We start from the raw sequence: 19,298 nt of genomic DNA on the forward strand, positions 1-19,298 counted from the left end.
GTGAACGAGCCCTCACCTGGCTGGTACGATGCTGGGACAAGGGGGCTGATAGTCACGGGATTGAAGGTGATGAAGCATGACAATTGGGATCCATTGCCTGAGACCCTGTGATAGAACAAGAAATGGGAAGGGAGAAAATGGCATCCAATCTTTGGCTCCGAATCCTCCACGCTGTGAGGGCGAGATACCCATTTAAGGAGTCCCTGACGAGCTCTTCAAGAAGGTGGAGGACTGTGAAAGAAGGCATCCAGTACCTATGGGAATTGACCATGCTGGAGATCGTCTACTCTGATTCAGACTATTATGACATCCAAGTTCCCGAGAATGTTCCCTGCACGCAACCGATGTGGAAAAAGGTAATTCAAGGTGCCCCTAAACCATATACCTACTGCTTGATAACCGCATATCATCCAAAGATGGATGAACCAAGCGTGGACACCATGTGTGCTTGGATAAGGAGTATAGAGGAAAATATGGAAGACTCCTTCAATCCCCTATACCGACACACCTATGATAGGGAAAGAATGGAGAGAGATTACGAATACTCCAGATATGAGGACGACCTTAGAGACGGAGATGGCAGAAGGTATAGAGATTACAGAGAAAGGCCAATGGGAAGATCACGGTGAGATCAACGAAGACGACCTCGACCTAGACCTTGATCCTGGTCTCGATCTCGCTCATGATCTCCATCATTCACACATCAAAGGAAAGAAAACCCTAAGCATCAGTCATGGAACCAACTATGGGCATACGTTCGTAGCAAAGGAGAAAACATGAAGAAGTGGGATGGTGAACCCACTTCCAAGCTCAAAGCTAGAGGGAGAGAGCTGAAGCAAAAGGACACTGACAAGAAAGTTGTCTATGTAGTAGATGCAGACTTCTTAGAAAAGAAACTACGATCACCAAAACATAAGAAGATGGAGGTCCACTTTGACGATGACAAAAAGGCCTCCAAGAAGTTGAAGTAAAAGTCTGACGATGCATGCTCTGATCAAGACCAGTAGAGGGGCCCTGCCTTCTGCCAGGAGAAGGAAAGGGACCAAGAAGATAACCAGGTTTACTGGACTGTGTGGGTTCGATGGCCTGGCACATCGGATCCTCGGAGATACCGGGCCTCGATAGACACTGGAGCCCAGTGTACTTTAGTGCCTTTGGAGCATAAGAGTACCGAGACTGTTTTTATTTCTGGAGTGACAAGAGGGTCACAAGAGTTGTCAGTAGTAGAGGTCGACATGAGTTTACCAGAGACCAATGGGAAAAACATCCCATTGTGACGGGGCCAGAAGCCCCTTGCATTCTCGGCATGGACTACCTAAGAAGAGGATACTTCAAGGACCCAAAAGGGTACCGGCGGGCTTTTGGTGTAGCCATGGTGATTGAAGAGGAGTCCAAGCAATTGTCTCCCCTTCCTGGCCTCTCAGAAGACCCTTCCATTGTAGGACTACTGCGAGTCAAAGATCAAGAAGTGCCAAAAGCTACGAGAACTGTACACAGACGACAGTATCGGACGAACCGAGATGCTGTGATCCCTATTCACAAAATGATCCGAAAGTTGGAGAGCCAAGGTGTGGTCACCAGAGCCCATTCATCCTTCAACAGCCCCATCTGGCCCGTACGTAAGTCCGATGGCGAATGGAGACTGACCGTGGACTATTGTGGCTTGAATGAAGTCACGCCACCATTGAGTGCTGCTGTACCAGACATGTTGGAGCTGCTGTACCAGACATGTTGGAGCTCCAGTACGAGCTGGAGTCCAAGACAGCAAAGTAGTAGGTCACCATCGACATTGCCAACGCGTTTTTCTCCATTCCCTCAGCGGCAGAGTGCAGGCCACAGTTTGCTTTCACCTGGAGGGGCATTCAATACACCTGGAATCGACTGCTCCAGGGGTGGAAGCACAGTCCAACCATCTGCCATGGACTGATTCAGGCCACACTAGAGAAGGGTAAGGCTCCCGAACACATCCAGTACATCGATGACATCATTGTATGGGGGGACACAGCAGAAGAAGTTTTCAAGAAAGGACAGAAGATCATCCAGATTCTCCTTGAGGCCAGTTTCACCATCAAGAAGAGCAAGGTCAAGGGACCTGCCTGAGAGATCCAATTCCTAGGGGTGAAATGGCAAATGGATGACACCAGATACCAATAGACGTCATCAACAAGATTGTAGCAATGGCTCCACCGACAAACAAGAAAGAAACCCAAGCTTTTCTGGGAGCCATAGGCTTCTGGAGGCTGCACATCCCAGAGTACAGTCAGATTGTGAGCCCTCTTTACTTTCTGACCCATAAAAAGAACAATTTCCAATGGGGTCCTGAGCAACAGCAAGCTTTCAGGCAGATCAAACAAGAGATTGCACATGCCGTGGCTCTTGGACCAGTCAGATTGGCGCCAGATGTAAAGAATGTACTCTACATTGCACCTGGAGATAAAGGTCCCTCCTGGAGCCTCTGGCAAAAGGTGCCTGGCGAGACACGAGGGCGACCACTGGGTTTCTGGAGCCGAAACTACAGAGGTTCTGAGGCAAATTACACCCCTGTGGAGAAGGAAATCTTAGCAGCCTATGAAGGTATACGAGCAGCTTCAGAGGTAATTGGTACTGAAGCACAGCTCTTCCTGGCACCCCGATTACCAGTGTTGAGCTGGATGTTCAAAGGGAAGGTGCCCCCTACGCATCATGCCACCGATGCCACATGGAGCAAGTGGACAGCTTTGAGTTCCGCAAACTGACTCGATTCGCCTTTACCTTCAGTGGCTTCCGCCACTCGTCGGGTGGGACTCCAAACAGCTGCTTTCCACTTCCGCTCCTCCCTACAATACGGCAGGAACCATCGGTGAAAAGGGCATAGTGTGTTTCTTCATCTTCTTATCATATGGCGGAGCTTCTTCAGCTCGACTCACTGGCTCTTCTTCTTCTTCTGCCAGACTGAAGTTCCCACCTTCAGGCCAATTGGTTATGATTTCCAAAATGCCAGGGTGATTCAAGTTCCCAATTCGGACATGTTGCATAATCAAAGCAATCCACTTGCTCCACGTGGCATCGGTGGAAGATCGGAGGAAGGCCAAGGAGTAGCTGGAACTGAACCTGGCAATAGACACAAAGAAAAACAGGAATGGCTTCTATGAGTATGTCAGCCAGAAAAGGAAGGTCAGAGAAGGTGTTACACATCTCCCCTCCCCCCAAAAAAAACGCTGGAAAACTGGTAACAACAGATGAGGAGAAGGGTCAGGTGCTCAACAACTTTTTTGCCCCAGTCTTCAATAGCAACTTCTCTTCCCACACCTCTTGAGTGGATGGACAGCAGGATGGGACTGGGGGAGCAAAGTCCTTCCTACTTGTCTAAATTTAACAAGATTACAACTTAGAAATTAAGAAACTTCAGGTGGAAGTGCGGAAAAGGAAGAGAAACAGCTTTTTATTAACAAAATCTGAATAAACAACAAATGGTGCAATTAAAAACTTTCAGAAGAAACAAAACAAAGTCCCAATTCCCCAAGTGGGGTGGGGGGAAGAAACCCTCAGCAACCTGGGGAGTAGGGGGGAAGGCAGGATTGTTCCAGCAGTTCAAAAGCTGCTCGCAGCTATGGTGTGCTCACAGCCAGCAATGAAAAAAGTCCTTTTTCCCACAGGCAGTCTTGAAAGCAGAATACCTTGCTCTGAGATGGGTCGGTCTCTCTCTCTCGGTTGTTCTCTGCGAGGTGTCCCGTGGGGGAAAAGAAAAAGAGGTGGCCGAAACGCGGCTCCTGCTCTGTCCGATCTGCGGACAAAACCCCCAAAAGTCCCCGAACAAACAAGTCCCAGCCATCCCTGTGGCAACCTCCGTTTCCCGAGAGCTCTCCCCCTCCCCTGCTCCTGCGCTGCCCAGCGTGTGCGGCTTCGCTCCGTCCCTCCCCCCATCCCGGAAGAAACAGAGCAGGGGGGAGGGAGGGGGCCATTTGGGAAAAAATTCCAACATCTCTTTTCAAACCTATAACACTACTGTAAGTAAAGACCAGGTTCATGACGACCCAAAACATCCTATGATTCTATGATATATTATTTATTGCCGAAAGAATGGTAAGAACTCTTGTTAGCAATACAAAACAAAAACATAATCATAAGTAAAACAACAGACAGAAGTGAAAGAATTAAATAGCAACATTTCTTACAGTTAAAATCTATGGATTGCAAAAAAAAATTGTTTTGAGGGACCGAAGTACTATTCCCTTCTGAAGCTTAATGATTCTTTCTTGTTTTTATTATTACTATGTTCATAACATTTACTTTTTTGTATCAATATTTATTTCAGAGATAAGTAAAGTAGCTTTCTTCTTTGAGCCTTGCATGTTCTGACCTGTCTAGAAAAATGCACAAGACTCCAGTTCATGTTCTCAGCACTGACTTTTGAGAGAGCCTACATAGGCAGCTTGGACCTGAGGGTGGATTTTGAGTGAACTTAGTGGGTTTAGCTGAAATCCACCAAAAACCTTTCTTACTGTGTCTGCATAATACAAGAGCCTGTTATAATTTCATTTTAGCTCAACATTTGCAAAGCTCTGCACCTGGGACAAAATCAACCCCCTTCAGGGGACAGGCTGGAGGCCTGGGGAATGAGTTACTGAACCTGCCTCAGCACTGTGCAAGTCAGGTGATGAAGGCAGACTGAATATTGCACGCAGTAATTAGGAACTGTTTGCTTTGTGTTGAAATGCCTCCTGTCGATTGTTGAAGGCTTTTGTAAGGCTTCTGACATGGTCACCCACAACTTCCTTCTCTCTAAATTGGAAAGATATGAAGTTGATTGGTCAACTGTTTAGTAGAGGAGGGATTGGCTGGATGGTCACATTCAGAGTGTCGGGATCCATTGCTCAATATCCACATGGACATCAGTGGCAAGTGGTGTCCCTCAGATGTCTATACTGGAACATGTTGTGATACTACAAGTGGTAATAGTTTTAAAATAGAAGAGGGTAGATTAACCTCTCAGTTATTAGATTAGATACAAGGAACAAGATTAGCCTCTTAATTATGAGATTAGATGTCAGGAAGAAATTTTCTATGATGAGGGAGTTGAAACAATTAAATGGGTTGCTCAGAGATATATTAGATGCACTATCCCTGGAAACACTCAAGGTCAGGTTGGATGGGATCTGAGCAACCTGATCTACCAGAAGGCATCTCTGACCATTGCAGGGGGCTTGGACTAGATGAACTTTTAAGGTCCTTTACAACCCAAATTATTCTAGAATTCTATGAGTATTTCCAGCAAGTTGAGGGAGGTGATCCTACCCCTCTACTGGTGAGGTGACACCTGGAGTACTGTGGCAGTTCTGAGCTCTCCACTAAAAGAGAGACACAGATAGCCTGGGGAGAGTCCAACAAAGCAGCACGGAGATGGTGAAGGGACTGGAACATCTCTCCTATGAGGAATGGCTGAGAGAGCTGGGATTTTTTACCCTTGAAAGAGCAGACTCTGGTGGGAACTTACCCGTGTACAGGAATATCTGAAGGTAGGAGAGAGACAGGTTCTTTTCATGGAGGTGTGCAGTGACAGGACAAGAGCTAATGGGCACAAAGCGAAACATGAGAGGCCCTATCTGAACATCAGGAAACACATTTTTCTGTGAGGGTGATCGAGCACTGGTGTAGGTTGGCCAGCCATGCTGTGGTGTCTCTGTGCTTGGAGATATTAAAAAACCATCTGGAATCGGTCCTGAGCAACTGGTGTTTTGGGTGGCTATGCTTGAGCAGAGGTGTTGGATCAGATGACAGCTGAAGATTCGTTCTGACCTTGACTATCTTGTGTTTCTATAACTACACTCTGGTAGTGTCAGTGTGCTACACATAGTAGAAAACAGCTCTAATTCATGCTCTAGTGACCATCTGCATGCAAGGTTTCCTGCCCATGACTCATAGTTCAGAGGTTTGAAGATAGTGACCCAACAGTCATAGGTCTTCATGGTGGGAAAGACTAAGCTGGTTGCAGCACAGAAAAACAACAAAGTTGTTTCGTGCTACAATCAGAGCAGGAAAGGAAAGTGGTGTTGAACAGTGATGTGATGTTGAGCAGGGTGACCTCCCTGAGAAGAGACCAGGGACTGCCTTCATGCTGACCTAATAGCAGACACAGAGAGTTCCAAAGGGCTTGGCAGTGGAACCATCTAAGGCCAGGGTTAAGCCAATCAATGAAACTGGTGGTGCCTTTCAAAACAAACATTTGCAAATGGTCAAAATGTTGCATGGCAGGGAGGAGTGAGGGCTAAAAAAATGGGTGAGAAACAATCCTGTGAACAGCAAAGTCATAGAAGGAGAGTGGAGTGCTCTGGGTGCCAGATGAGATATTCCCCTACTGTCTGTGGGAGAGACCACAGAATCACAGCCATAGAATCAACCAGGTTGGAAAAGACCTTCGAGATCATTAAGTCCAACTCTTGATCCAACACTGCCATGGTTACTAGACCATGGCACTAAGTGCCACATCCAGCCTCATCTTAAAAACCTCTAGGGATGGTGAATCCACCACCTCCCTGGGCAGCGTATTCGATGGAGCAGAGATGTCCCTGAAGCCTGTAACCACATTGGGAAAGATTTCCACATTGCAGGCAGTGGATGAGACCATGGTAGTGCAGGTGGATTTGCCTTGAAGGAACTGTGACCTGTGGAGAGCCCATGCTGAAGCAGGTTTACCTTGCAGCTCACGAGAGCAACTCAATCCTAAAGAAAAATGTGAGAAGGAAGCAGTGTCAGAAACAAAATGTTATGAACTGACCACAACCCCCATTCCTCATCCCTCTCCATGGGGTCACAGCTTCCATCAGGGGTCATCCCCTTGCTCCTGAGTGAGGTGCTTCACTTGGCTGCAGGGTGCAAATGTGCTCCACCATAGACCTCAGTGGCTGCAGGGGACAACCTACTTCACCATGGTCTTCACCACAGCTCACAAGGGAATCTCAGCTCCAGCATCTGGAACATCTCCTCCTCTTCCAAGACAGTCACAAGGGTTCTTTGGCAACTTCATTTCTGGGGAAACCCTACAGGAAAACCTGACAGCTCCGAGGTGGAGACCGGTGAAAGGTTGGGTAAAGATTAAAGTCTTGTCTTAGTGCCAGCAACCAGAGCAGGGACCATGGTTCCCGGAGCCTCCTGTGGCTGCTGTGCCAGGAACTGGGCAGGCCAACCTGTCTGCCTGAGGAGGGCAAGGGACTTGTAAACCATAACTTTGTTTGGAAACCAGATGTACTCTGCAGGGTTGAACAGCAGGATCAAGACAAACAGGGCAGAGCCCCTGAGCTCTGGACATCACCTGTGACACCTGTTACTGTGAGTGTGTGACTGTGTGTGTGAGGCAAGTGGAGATGGGAATATCCAAGGGCTGGATACTGCCCAGGCTGAGTGTCTAAGGCTGGGACAAAATCCAGTTAAAAAAGATTTGGGTAGTGAAAAACAAAGATAAAAATTAGAACAACACATTCCTTCTCCTTCTTCCAGGCTCAACTTCACTGCCTTATTCCTGACTCCTCCACCGTACTCTGACCACTGCCCCAAGCATCACAGTGGGTGTGGAGGATGGGGGTGTTATGTTCAGTACATAACAGCTCTGCTGCTCCTTCCTTTTCAGCTTTTCCCCTCTTCCAGTGGGGTCCCCCCATGTTCAGGAAACATCATGCTCCTCTGGCATGTGGTCCTCCATGGGATGCAGGGAAATATCTGCTCCCATTCCTCCATTTCCTTTAACTGTTGTGTTTGCAGGGTTGGTTTTCATTCTCTTTTTATGCCTTGTCTTCTGCCTGCCTGAGGTTTTCTGCTCTTAAATTTGTTTTCCCAGGGGCACCACCAGCTTGGCTGATGTGCTCAGCTGTGCTCTGCTATGGTTCTGTTTTGGAGCTGTCTGTGTCCTGCATGAGAGCCGCACCTGACTCCTTCTCACAGAGGCCACTCTTGCAGCCTCACCTACCACTTCCACCCCAACCTTGCCACATAAACCTAACACAGTTATCAACACTCTTCTAGCCATGAATACAAAGCACAACACTGTATGGGTTCTTTACGCCATCCCACACAGATCCAGGACACCCTCCATTGACTATTTTGCACAGATAGTCACAAAATGTTTGTTAAAATGTAATAATAATTTATGGGGATCTTTGCAAAGGGTAATGCTCAGATGGCGAATTAAAATCTCCAGAAAGGATCCTTGCTCCCAGTTCAGATGGTAATAAGACTCTTGCAAGAGTCTTTGCAGCAGCCGTCTTCAGGTGGATAGGATGAGACTCCAAAAAATGTTTTTCTCCATGTTCTTCCATGGACCTGCTCTATCGTCCACTGTGACCATTCCAGCACTGCTAATTTTCATCTTAACTGTGCATAAAAAATTTTCTCTCCTGTGTTCAAGTGTCTGTGTTTTGGGACCATTCCTCCCTCTGTGATTTCCAGGTGTCTTATCTATGCACAAACCCATCTATCCTTTGATAGAAGCTGCCAGGGGAAGTCAGTGGAATAGACAGATTTTCAATCCGGGCTATGAAGTAACACATTGAAATATATAAATGAAACCTATCAATTATTCCAGGTTTAGCATCATGTCCCAGGTCAGGCCATTGTCTCATCTATGCTGCATCTAAGCTACACCATAACTATAACTAAAAGATAGACTTAAATTTCATCCTACCACACAACTACATTACCTTAGCTCTTGTCACAAATGATACAAAACCCTGAGAACAAGTGCACATAAACGACACTGGTGTGTGTTTTGAAATCAAACCATTTACTGACTGACAGGCATGTAGTGCTGCTGGTTCAAAAGACACAAGTCTTGTGTTGTTGTACGTAACGGATCCGTAGATATTACTCTTATACCTTCTGTATTTGTAAGCTTGGCCCATATTATTGGTTGTGGCAGAGCTAAATGTATTCGTAACCCTCCTCTCACTTTTAATCACTTTTCCTCTTCTTAGGCCAGACAATGAGCCAACTTGAAAGCACTTCTGAGAATCAGAAAGCTTGGATGTAGATATAATTACAAAGACCTGGCAAGCATGGAAATGTTGGAGACACCAATGCTATTTCTCTCCTCTTTTAAGGATGTCATTTTGTGGTTTGTTTGATTTTTTTTCTCTTTCTATAGAAATGCTTACACATTCATTAGTGCAAGGGAAAAAATTGCCTTACCAACCCAGCAGCTAGGGTGCTCACTCACATGACCCTCTTAGAATGCTGGAAACTTTGTCTCCTTTCCAGGGGAAAAGAAAACTTTAGGTCTAGATGAGAAGTTTTTATAGGGCTGATATTTCAGTTGCACTTAAATGACATGAGCATGCACATGCACATGACATGGGCTTGTTCATGCCTTAGCAAAACCACGATATTTGTTAACAACTGCTCTCAAAGCCTTCTTTATGTTGCTATTTCTTAAACTATATATGAGGGGGTTGACCAGTGGAGTCAGAACTGTGTAGCACACAGAGAACACTTTGTGGAGGTTTCCAAATGTGGTTGGTTTTGGTACCACATACACAAAAATCAGGGTCCCATAGAAAACTGTCACCACAGTGAAGTGGGAAGAAGAGGTAGAAAAAGCCTTATGCCTTCCCACGGAGGATGAGATCCTGAGGACAGTGTTGCTAATGTACACATAAGATATGAGTGTCAAGAGAAATGGTGGTAGTGTCAAAAGGGAGGCCAAGGCGAATGTTACAAGCTCAATCCAGTGGGTATCACTGCAGGAGAGCTTAACCACGGGTGCAAAGTCACAGAAGAAATGATCGATTTCATTTGGGCCACAGAAAGTCAGCTGTGACATCAGAGAGGTGACCACGGCACCAGCCAAGAGCCCAGTGAGCCAGGATCCAGCTGCCAGCTGGAGGCAGCCCCTGCTGTTCATGATGGCCGTGTAATGCAGCGGTTTGCATGTCGCAGTGTACCGGTCATAGGATGTGACAGTCAGCAGGCAACACTCTGCGCCTGCCAGCCCAGTGAAGAAGTACTGCAGGAAACAACCATGGAGTGAAATAACATATTTGTCCGTTAGAAAAGTGCCCAGAATCCTGGGCAAAATGGTGGAAGTGTAACAAGTGTCCAGGAATGACAGATTCCCCAAGAAAAAGAACATGGGGTTATGGAAGTTATCGTCAGTCACAACCAGCACCACAACCAGGAGATTCCGTAACAAGGTTATAATATAAATCACTAGAAATATCAAGAAGAGCATAAACTGTACGTCTGGAATACTTTGGAAACCAAGGATGAAGAATTCCACCACAGCTGTTTTATTCTCCTGCTCTGTCCTTCTCATGACAGTTATAAGAAAAGTCCATGAAAATATTTTGAGATGTTGAGAGGAGTTTACCAATTTTTAGTGCAGGTATGTCAGTTAACACAGGAAGTAGAATCTTCTATATGCAATTCCTTGGAAAGATTGCAAATGAAAATCCTTTTTTCTTAAGAAGGTATTTATGCCAACTAATTACAGTCTGTGAGGCTGATCTTCATCACCTTCCCTGTCAGAGTCAAGATGCATCCATCCCCCTTCCAGAAGTCATCAAGATCACTCAAAATATATGCCTAAAATCAGAAGAACCATATAGCATTCCATACTTCAAAAATAAAGACTTTGTCTGCTTTTAAACTAGTATTTGCATGTCCAAAAAAAAAAAAAGAAAAATCTGTGCTTGGTACTACACACTCTCAGTGAACAGTGGGGACATGACTTTGCTTTGGAGAAGCCAAGTTGCAATGGCTGTGCAAAGATCAGAAATTTCTTCAGTCACAGGTATTTGTTTTGAAGTTCAATCAAAGATTTCATCATGTACAAAGGAAATAAATAATTTTTGTGTGCTTTTCCATTCCATGTCTTGAAATATAATTTCTCTATAAGAGTCACATATTGATTTACTCCAGATTATCGTAACTTTCTGAGCATCGAGCATCTATGTTAGGTGGCTAAGTAGTTACTAACAAAGGTGGCAAACTTATTTCTCCCATTATCAACATGGAAAGATAAGGATATTTAATGTTCATATTTTATTTTGTCTTCAAGTATATGAAGTTGTTTTTAAAGTTGTTCAATGAGCAGTCTTAAGTCCTGCTAATGGTCTACTTATACTTTAATCAAAATACTTTTTCTGTTCAGAGATCCTCAGAGAGACTGCCTGTGTTTAGGAAAAGGAAAAAAAAATTATTACATAACTTACAGTGCTTATTATTTTCAACTTAAGTCTGGAATTAGCTGAAAAAATAAAAGGTTTATAAAATAGAAGCTTGATCTTGCTTGGGTGTCATGTTTCGGTTTTTGTATCTGGGCAAAACTAGTGACAGAACCATAAAATTAGGTCAATTAACTGTCTTCTTGAAGCCTTTTCCATACTCACAGTGAATATGTCACTGACGTCAGGATTAATTTTATCAGACTTTACACATTGGTAGTTAAAATTAGTATTAAAAAAATCCTTTAGTGGTGGAAATAGCAGGATTGGTTTGACTTAATTTACAGGTCCATTTCATGATACAGTGTCTCTTGCTATAAAAATCCAGTAACTCTGTTTGTTCAGTCTCCACTAATTCTAAGAGAGCAAGTAATTACTAGCTCAGAGGTTGACGATTACAGAGGTCAGTGGTTAGTCTTCATTCGATCTGCCGAACAAACTTAAATTTTATATTACTAGCTAAGGTCCAAAGGAATCAGGCGACTTAACTATGAATAGAAAACATTCAAATCTGAGCATGAATTTGGAATTGCAGTCCCTTGTTTTCTTCTAAGCACAAAAATCACCTGTGATTTAAACTTCAGGTCAGAGAGACTGGCCTCAGACTGCCATAATCAATGGGCAGAAGCAGGAAAGAGAACTCTCCTTCTGGGTTAGCTGGGAAGGCAGATGCATTTCTTCAGATGACCTGAATTAAGTCAGTGTCATGCAAACAATTAAGCACCACTGAGCCACTCACTCACTTCCAGCGATGGGAGGCGGAAGAGACTCGAAATGGTAAAATGAAAAAGATTATGGGTTGAGACAAAGACAGTTTGGTACATCAAAACCCGCGCAGGAGCAAAGCAAAATAAGGAATTCATTCCCTACTTTCTATGGGCAGGCAGGTATTCAGCCATCTGCAGGAGAGCAGGGCCCCATCATGTGCAGCAGTGGCTTGGGAAGACAAACATCATCGCTCTGAACATCCTCCTTTTCCGTCTTCTTCTCCCTGCTTTTATATGCTGTGTTATTGAATATCTCTTTGGTTAGCTGGGGTCAGCTGTCCTGGCTCTGTCCCCTCAAAACTCCTGTGCACCCCCAGCCTCCCTGCTGGCAGGGCCATGTGAGCAACTGCTTGGCAATTGTTCAGCAATAACTAAAACATCCCTATGTAATCAACACTGTTTCCAGCACAAATCCAAATAACAGCCCCATACATGCTACTGCGAAGAAATCTGAGCCTATTTCAGCCAAACCCAGCACAGTCAGGTGACTCAGCCTAATTGTTTATAGTCACTGAATATTTTTGAGTACCAGAGCCATCTACATGTGGCTGACAGATATGGCACAGATGTGTGATAACTGTCAGTCTTGAGGAAACCAATCTTAAGCAGTGCACTTGGATTGCAGACAAGTTATTCCTGGACATCCCAAGTGGCCCTAGGTTCCTCTATGCTTCAGCTTCTCCAGGATTGCTTTCTGGATGATTCCACGGGGCACTATTGACTTCAGACTTCTTCATTTATCTCTTAGATGTCTAAATGAAATGAGACATCTAAATGAGACATCTTATCTCAAGTCATTCGCAGTAATTTATTCTGATATTTAAATTTTAGAGATTCTCACTCAGTTGTACACATGAAAGGTTTCTTTGATGTTTGACAAATTACTTGGATGAGGGTAGAATTCATGGTAGCAGGCTTTTGTTCACTTTTGTATGTTAAAAAATAAGGGTAGGATTCAACACAGATTGTTTTCAAATACATACTATCATGTGAGGTACTTGTCTAAGTTCTTACTGCACTTATTGGAGATGTTGTCAAGCGCATTCTTAGAGTGCACAGAGCAGGTGTATTCCCTAAGATCGTTACTTCTCCTCAGATGCAGCACTTCAGAATTGTCTTCATCAAATTCCACCTGCCATCTTAGCAAACTTAGTGACTCAAGCAATCCAATCTTTCGGAATGTCTCCACAGCTGAGTTCATTTACTCATCTATTTTCCAAATAATTAGGAATACTTATGAATACCTTGTATACAATGAGCTTGGACATGGGAGTCTGTGAACTTGTCTAGTAAATTCTTTCTCGTGTGATGAGTGTTCTTTTATTGCTGTTTGATTTTCTTTTTAAATTAAATTAAGGCCCATTCCTTTTACTATAGGATGCTTTCATTTCCGTTAAAAGCTCTGAGAAAATCCAAATAGAATGTAAGAACCACATTTACTTTATTTACCTATTTGTTTAAAACTTCAAGCAAGTCAAATCTTTAGAAAATCCAGACTGATTTTTCCCAATGTATCATACTTAATTCTGTAACTCAGGAATGATCTTTCTTGTTAAGACAGACTTCTTCATATGTTCTCCCCTGGCCCCTTCTCTAACAGTTTTTCAATTAAAAGATGTCATCAGGGTTGCTCTACATACTTATATGAAGTCTAAGACTATGTGAAGGAAAGAAAGGTGAATTCCTAGTGGTTGCAGGTAATGAAACAAGCCAACCAGGAAGGGAAGGGCACGCTTACCTTATGGCACTTTCAGGATAAGCCTCCCTGGTTCCTTCCTCCTCCCATTTAGAAAGTCACAGATAGAAAAGCAATCTCTTCTGACATGGTTTCTCTTCCCAAATGCTTTATGTATCCTCCAACTCCCTGTAAAACTACCTGTGAGTGGATGCTTGGGGTCTAATGGTCCCTTTGCTGTGTTTGTTTCTATTTCTCCCTTGTTTCATCATTTATTCCATACACAAACAAATAGGTTCCCACCTGGCATCCCTGTTAATGAGGATGTCTACTGATGGTGCAAGTATGTAATGCTTTGATTCTGCAGCTTGGCAGTACTAAATCAGCAGCAATAGTGTAAAAAAAGTCAAGTTGAGTCTGAAGAAAGGAATAATGAACCTCCAAATACTTCTTCAGTAATTTTTATGGATCTAACGGTGTGCATCACAAGATACTTCACAGGACACTGCATGAAGCAGAGAAATGCTGTCATTCTAATTCATCCTCCAGTGACAGGATGAATGTTGCCTTACTTTTCTTAATTCTGAAGCAGATGCATTTTGTTTTCTCTGTAGTCAACAGAGAGAAAACAAGCACTCCAAAAAGATGGTCTATTCCTGTTGGAAAAATTCCTCTTTTAGATTTAAAGGATGGCAAAAATACCTGTAGGACAAGGAGAGTGTTTTTTATTGCAGAGGGTTGGGTGCTCCAAGATCACAAGGGTCTGGAAGCACACCAACCCTTTGAAAATCATGGCTTTTGTATTCTTTTGGTTACATAAGCTGTTACATATTCATTGACCACTGGTTTTTCACCTTAAAAGGTAATTTCTCTGATGGGGAGGGGATGTTACCCTTTCCCTTGGTTGATTGTGATGTACCCCCCTGGACCTGTACAGGGGGGTCCCCCTGTACACAGAGGATGCCGCACGGCAGAGAGGATACATCTTTATTTATGTATTTTCCCCATTCCTGGCCGCGAAAGGTTCCCTGGCATCAGGTCCAGACAGGACCATCCACCTTACATTTTCTGCAGTATGCCTAAAAAACCTCTTGGTTTAAACCCTCTTGGTTAAAAAAAACCCACCCCCTTCTGTCTTCCTACTAAGTTCATTTGCTTATAATAAAACCAGGTTATTTATTTCTCATAATTCCCTAGTTTTAGGTCCTTCTTTTAAGTAAAATTAATTTTTTATGGTGCTGATCTCACTTCACTGACTACAGAGGGATAATAGATGACTCCATCATTACAAAACTATCTATATGTAAATACACAGTTCTGTATAAATATATAACATATTTATATAAATGCTTTCAGGTTTTACACAATTGTAACATGAGCTTCTATTTGCTTTTTGTTTTCCTACTGACAAGTTGTAGAAGCTTCTTAAAAACAGAATTTCAAATAAAACTTCTAATTTATATGAATGCTGTAGGCTGTGATAGTAGTAGGAAAAAGTAGGAAGGAAATACCTACAGGTGTGATTATCTGATGTATATCAGGTATTACTTAACTTACAAAGAGGGTGAGTAAAGAGCAAAATAAGGAGCAAATAAGCCAACACTCCAGGTGCAAAAAGCAAGGAAAGGTAAGTTGTTGCTTTACTTTCATCCTACGCAGCAGAAACCCTGTTCTACAAGAGAGCTGAGTAAAAAGTTACTGAGAAAATACTGAAGAGTCTTCAATTTGGATGGGGACGGGCAGGGTGGTCCCTTCAAATAATCAATCAGGGACCCCAGTGGATTTACACACATGGAAATGATGTATTCATAGGCGACTCTCTGGCACATTTCCTTCTTACATCCTCAGGCTATGTTTTTGTAATGCAAAGAAGAACAAGGAGCATCAGCTCCTAGCCAGGAACAAAAGGACACATCTGTGTTTAACTGCTCTTTCAAAGACTGGAGAAGCAGCAAAAATGTTAAAGGTCAACCTGCCTGCCTGAGAAATAATCCAGTTCTTAAATCTCTGTCAATGTAGATGAGTCTATTACTCTGCTTTCTGTAAAAATACCTGGAGTTGAAAGCTGATGCAGTTTGGGGGGATACCTGGTCAGCAGGTATTCAGCATTAAAGAGGGCTGGGGTTGGGTAAAGGGAAACAGATAAAAGGAAATTAAGGAAACAATAAATTTCTGGACAGTCTAGCACTGATGAGGAGATATCTGAGAAAACAAAGTCTACTAGAGCTCACGCTGGACGTCCCCTGATGAAACCTGAAAACTGCTGTGACAACTATTGGACCTGTGCTGTATGCGTGTTAACGTGGTCTGCCCCCTCCCACCCCACTGGAAATCCACACCCTTGAGAATGAACATTTACTCTTTGTGCAGAACACATCAGAGAAGGCTGGTATGTAATGTTGAGAGGATATAATCTGTTGGACCTGGTGGTATAGCACTGGTCTTTGAAAGTCTGACTTGTTCAGGCCTTGGTAAGACATGCAGCTGCAGTAGGTTTTTGGTCTGGTAAAATAAGAACATGAATACCAAAAGGTATTTAAAAAGAGCAACTCTGTTCAGGGTCTAAGGGTGGGACATAATGAGTCTTCACTCAGACTGCATAGTTCGGAAGGAAAAATTTCTGTAGGAAATTTCTGCTTGAGTGGTACATCCAGTGGTACATCCAAATACATCAGACAGAAATCCATCCCCAGACTTCAGTGCCTTGAAAGACAAAAAAGCAGCACTGTGGGCTCCTGCAATTGGTAAATTACAGAGGCTAGGAGGTGACAGGGAGTATGTACATTTGTTCTTGCAAGCAGATTTAGCCAATAGGAGTACAGATTCTTCTCTGTTGTGGCAGCCCTGTTAGAATCACATAATAGATATTAGGATTTAAAATTACCGATATCAGGTTTTTACACTTAAAATTTTGGAGGAAAATGCATCATCCCAGATCCACCAATCTGAGAGAGGCAAGACTGCCATGGATCCGTGTCCCCAGGGCTAACCAGTAGAGAGGCTCGAGATATATTCCTAGCAGGCACACACACCAACAAACCCATGTAGACTACATGGGTACATATATCTATACATACATTCATGGTTGGGCAGACAGCTCCCAAACAGACACTCAGAACATTCACACAAACACAGGCAGCATCAATGGCCTCATCTTGCTCCCCTCTCCAGCTGGATAGAACAGACGTGCACTGGTGAGAATAAAGAGATATACAGCAATGTAAGAGGTGGATCCCTTCAGTAGCTGGGCTCAGACACTGTCTGCCCAGTAGCTGACCCCTGGGTTCCAGTCTCTGGCCAGAACTGACCAGGTCCCAATAACTACATTGCTGTACTCTCACCCCTAGAGACCCTCTCTCACACTCAGCCCATAGCTAATCCCCCTGTGCTCTCATACCACGAACTGCCCTTAAGGACCCTCTCACCCCCTCCCTCCCAGACCACTTAATCTGCTCACCAGCTCATCTGGTTGATTTTCCATAGCTGTTACACTCTCACTTGCACACCTGCACTCACTCCGTTCACTACCCCAGGGACACACAGACCTTCTGAGCCATGGTCTGGCTCCGGGTGCCACACTCACATCCTCGTAAACACCTGCATACTGAGTAGGGAGCTCTCACCCAGTAGAGAGTCAGTAAGGACTTTTTGAAGAAGACAGGATAGACTGTGCTGATCAGAGCAGGACGTGGTCAGAAAAGTCAACTATTTACATGATGAGCTAGTTTTTATCCCCTTCCCCCTCTATTTTTCCAACATTGTTCCCCCCCAAATCACCTAGACTCCACCATTTTTCTGCCTTTTTTTCCTCCCCTAAGTATGCCTTAAGAAGTCCTGTATGATCTCAAACTGCTTTTCCTCTGCATCATAATGTGTCCCAGTCCTAGGTAGCAGCACCCCTTAAGTCCCAAAGGTGATCCGGGAAGTTGATGGGTGTCATGCCTGGACACTGGGGCTGATGGCTTTGCTGGGACATAGCACTCCTTCCTCAGGAGTCCTTGATTTTGGTTCCCACTAACATGGTTCGTATCTGTGCTCCTCTAGGCTTTATTGGTTTGATGGCCCCTATGATGGGCCCAGGTCCAGCCCAGCAGGATATTTGGGCTCCCTTCCTGCCACTGTCTCTTTCAGCTGCTTTGTAGGTGATCAGAGGAGCTTTATCACACACTATAACACAAAACGTCACAGTCTATCATCCCATGGCTCCTCTTCTACAACACATCTTCCCATGTCTATAGCAATGTTTGCAATTCATCATGGCTAGGCTTCGTGAATGAACTTTTCATATCACAATATTAAAATACTACCATTACTGAATACCACAAATAATCTCACTGAATACCACACTGCTCTCATGGGATATCTTGTAATTTATACTGTAAAAATATGCAAAGAAATAAAACCTGTCCAAGAGCTATATATTAGAGATTTGTATAGTCCTCTGGAGAGAGTGGTTGCTCTGAGGGGTGTGGATGCAGGACAGCTGCAGCACTTGGCATTTGGACCAGTCAATGGTCATAAAATCACAGAATATCCTGAGTTGGAAGGGAGCCACAAGGATCCAACTCCTGACCCTGCACAGGACACTCCAACAATCCCACCCTGTGCCCAAGAGTGTCGTCCAGAAGCTCCTTGAGCTCTGGCAGCCTTGGGACCATGACCACTGCCCAGGGAAGCCACTTCCTAATATCCAACCTAACCCTCCCCTGACACAGCTCCAGGCATTTCCTTGGGTCCTGTAACTCATCACAGAGAGCGCAGCTGCCCATTGTGAGGAAGCTGCAGACCCTTTTGAGGTCTGACCTCAGTCTCCTCCAGTTGAACAAAACAAGTGCCCTCAGCCTCTCCACATTTGGCTTCCTCTCTGGACCCTTCACCATCTTCATAGCCTTCCATTGGATGCTCTCTAATAGATTTAGATCTTTCTTGTATTGTGGTGCCCAAGAGGTCCCTAGGCTGGATGCTTTCAGGAAAATGTATCTAGCCAAACATAATTTATAATACGTTTTCATATATGTATATATACCAAGATATACACCAGTATGTAAAAATAAATACGTGTATGAATCTGTATTCATATAATGTTCCTCTCTATATACATATATAGTCCCTCCTTATATACATATGCATATTGTATTACATCTTTTTACCTTAAAGTTAGTCTGCATGTTCTTTAGTATAGAACTGCATTTCTCATTGTTTTCCCATTGACAAAGAAATAAGAAAACAAAAATATATGACTTAATGAATTTCATCTGTTAGATATTTAAATGTGACCCAGTCACTCAGGGTGGATATCGTAACCAGAAATGAACACCTTGGATGACTGTGTTATTCTTCTTTCTTAAGCCAATGCCAAGGAATAGATACTCCTCAAGAATGATTGCTCTGTGTCTCTTTGACAGGTAACTTAGAGCAGGACTGCCCCCCAGAAGTGACTTATTCTTCCCATTATCCATAAAGGGATCATCCTTTGATTGACTTAGACTTGAAGATCAAATTTTAGGCAGTTAAAATTCAGTAGGAGTTGATCTAGTGGACGTGTCTTATCCCAGCTAACATCTTTAAATGATGGGAAAGAAAAGAAGATAAGAATAACAGGATGTATAAGATTATTTTTATTTCCTTCCTTTTTATTTTACATTGGTGAAAATATTACAAAGGAAA

General features: G+C 43.7%; 1 protein-coding gene across 1 annotated transcript; it reads right to left on the reverse strand.

Moving 5' to 3' along the window:
- Positions 1–9,328: 9,328 nt before the first annotated feature.
- LOC113989779 (olfactory receptor 1019-like) lies at positions 9,329–10,279 on the reverse strand. Its single transcript, XM_027724671.1, has one exon. It carries the CDS (start codon positions 10,277–10,279, stop codon positions 9,329–9,331), a length of 951 nt encoding a protein of 316 aa, XP_027580472.1.
- Between the last annotated feature and the right edge of the window lie 9,019 nt (positions 10,280–19,298).

Source organism: Pipra filicauda, unplaced genomic scaffold (assembly GCF_003945595.2).
Source record: "Pipra filicauda isolate LSUMZ 115617 unplaced genomic scaffold, ASM394559v2 scaffold388_size762695_pilon, whole genome shotgun sequence".
Classification (NCBI taxonomy): domain Eukaryota; kingdom Metazoa; phylum Chordata; class Aves; order Passeriformes; family Pipridae; genus Pipra; species Pipra filicauda.

What these genes read in the sequence shown, in the direction of transcription:
- LOC113989779 (XM_027724671.1), bottom strand. Translation starts at nt 10,279, where the DNA reads ATGAGAAGGACAGAGCAGGAGAATAAAACAGCTGTGGTGGAATTCTTC.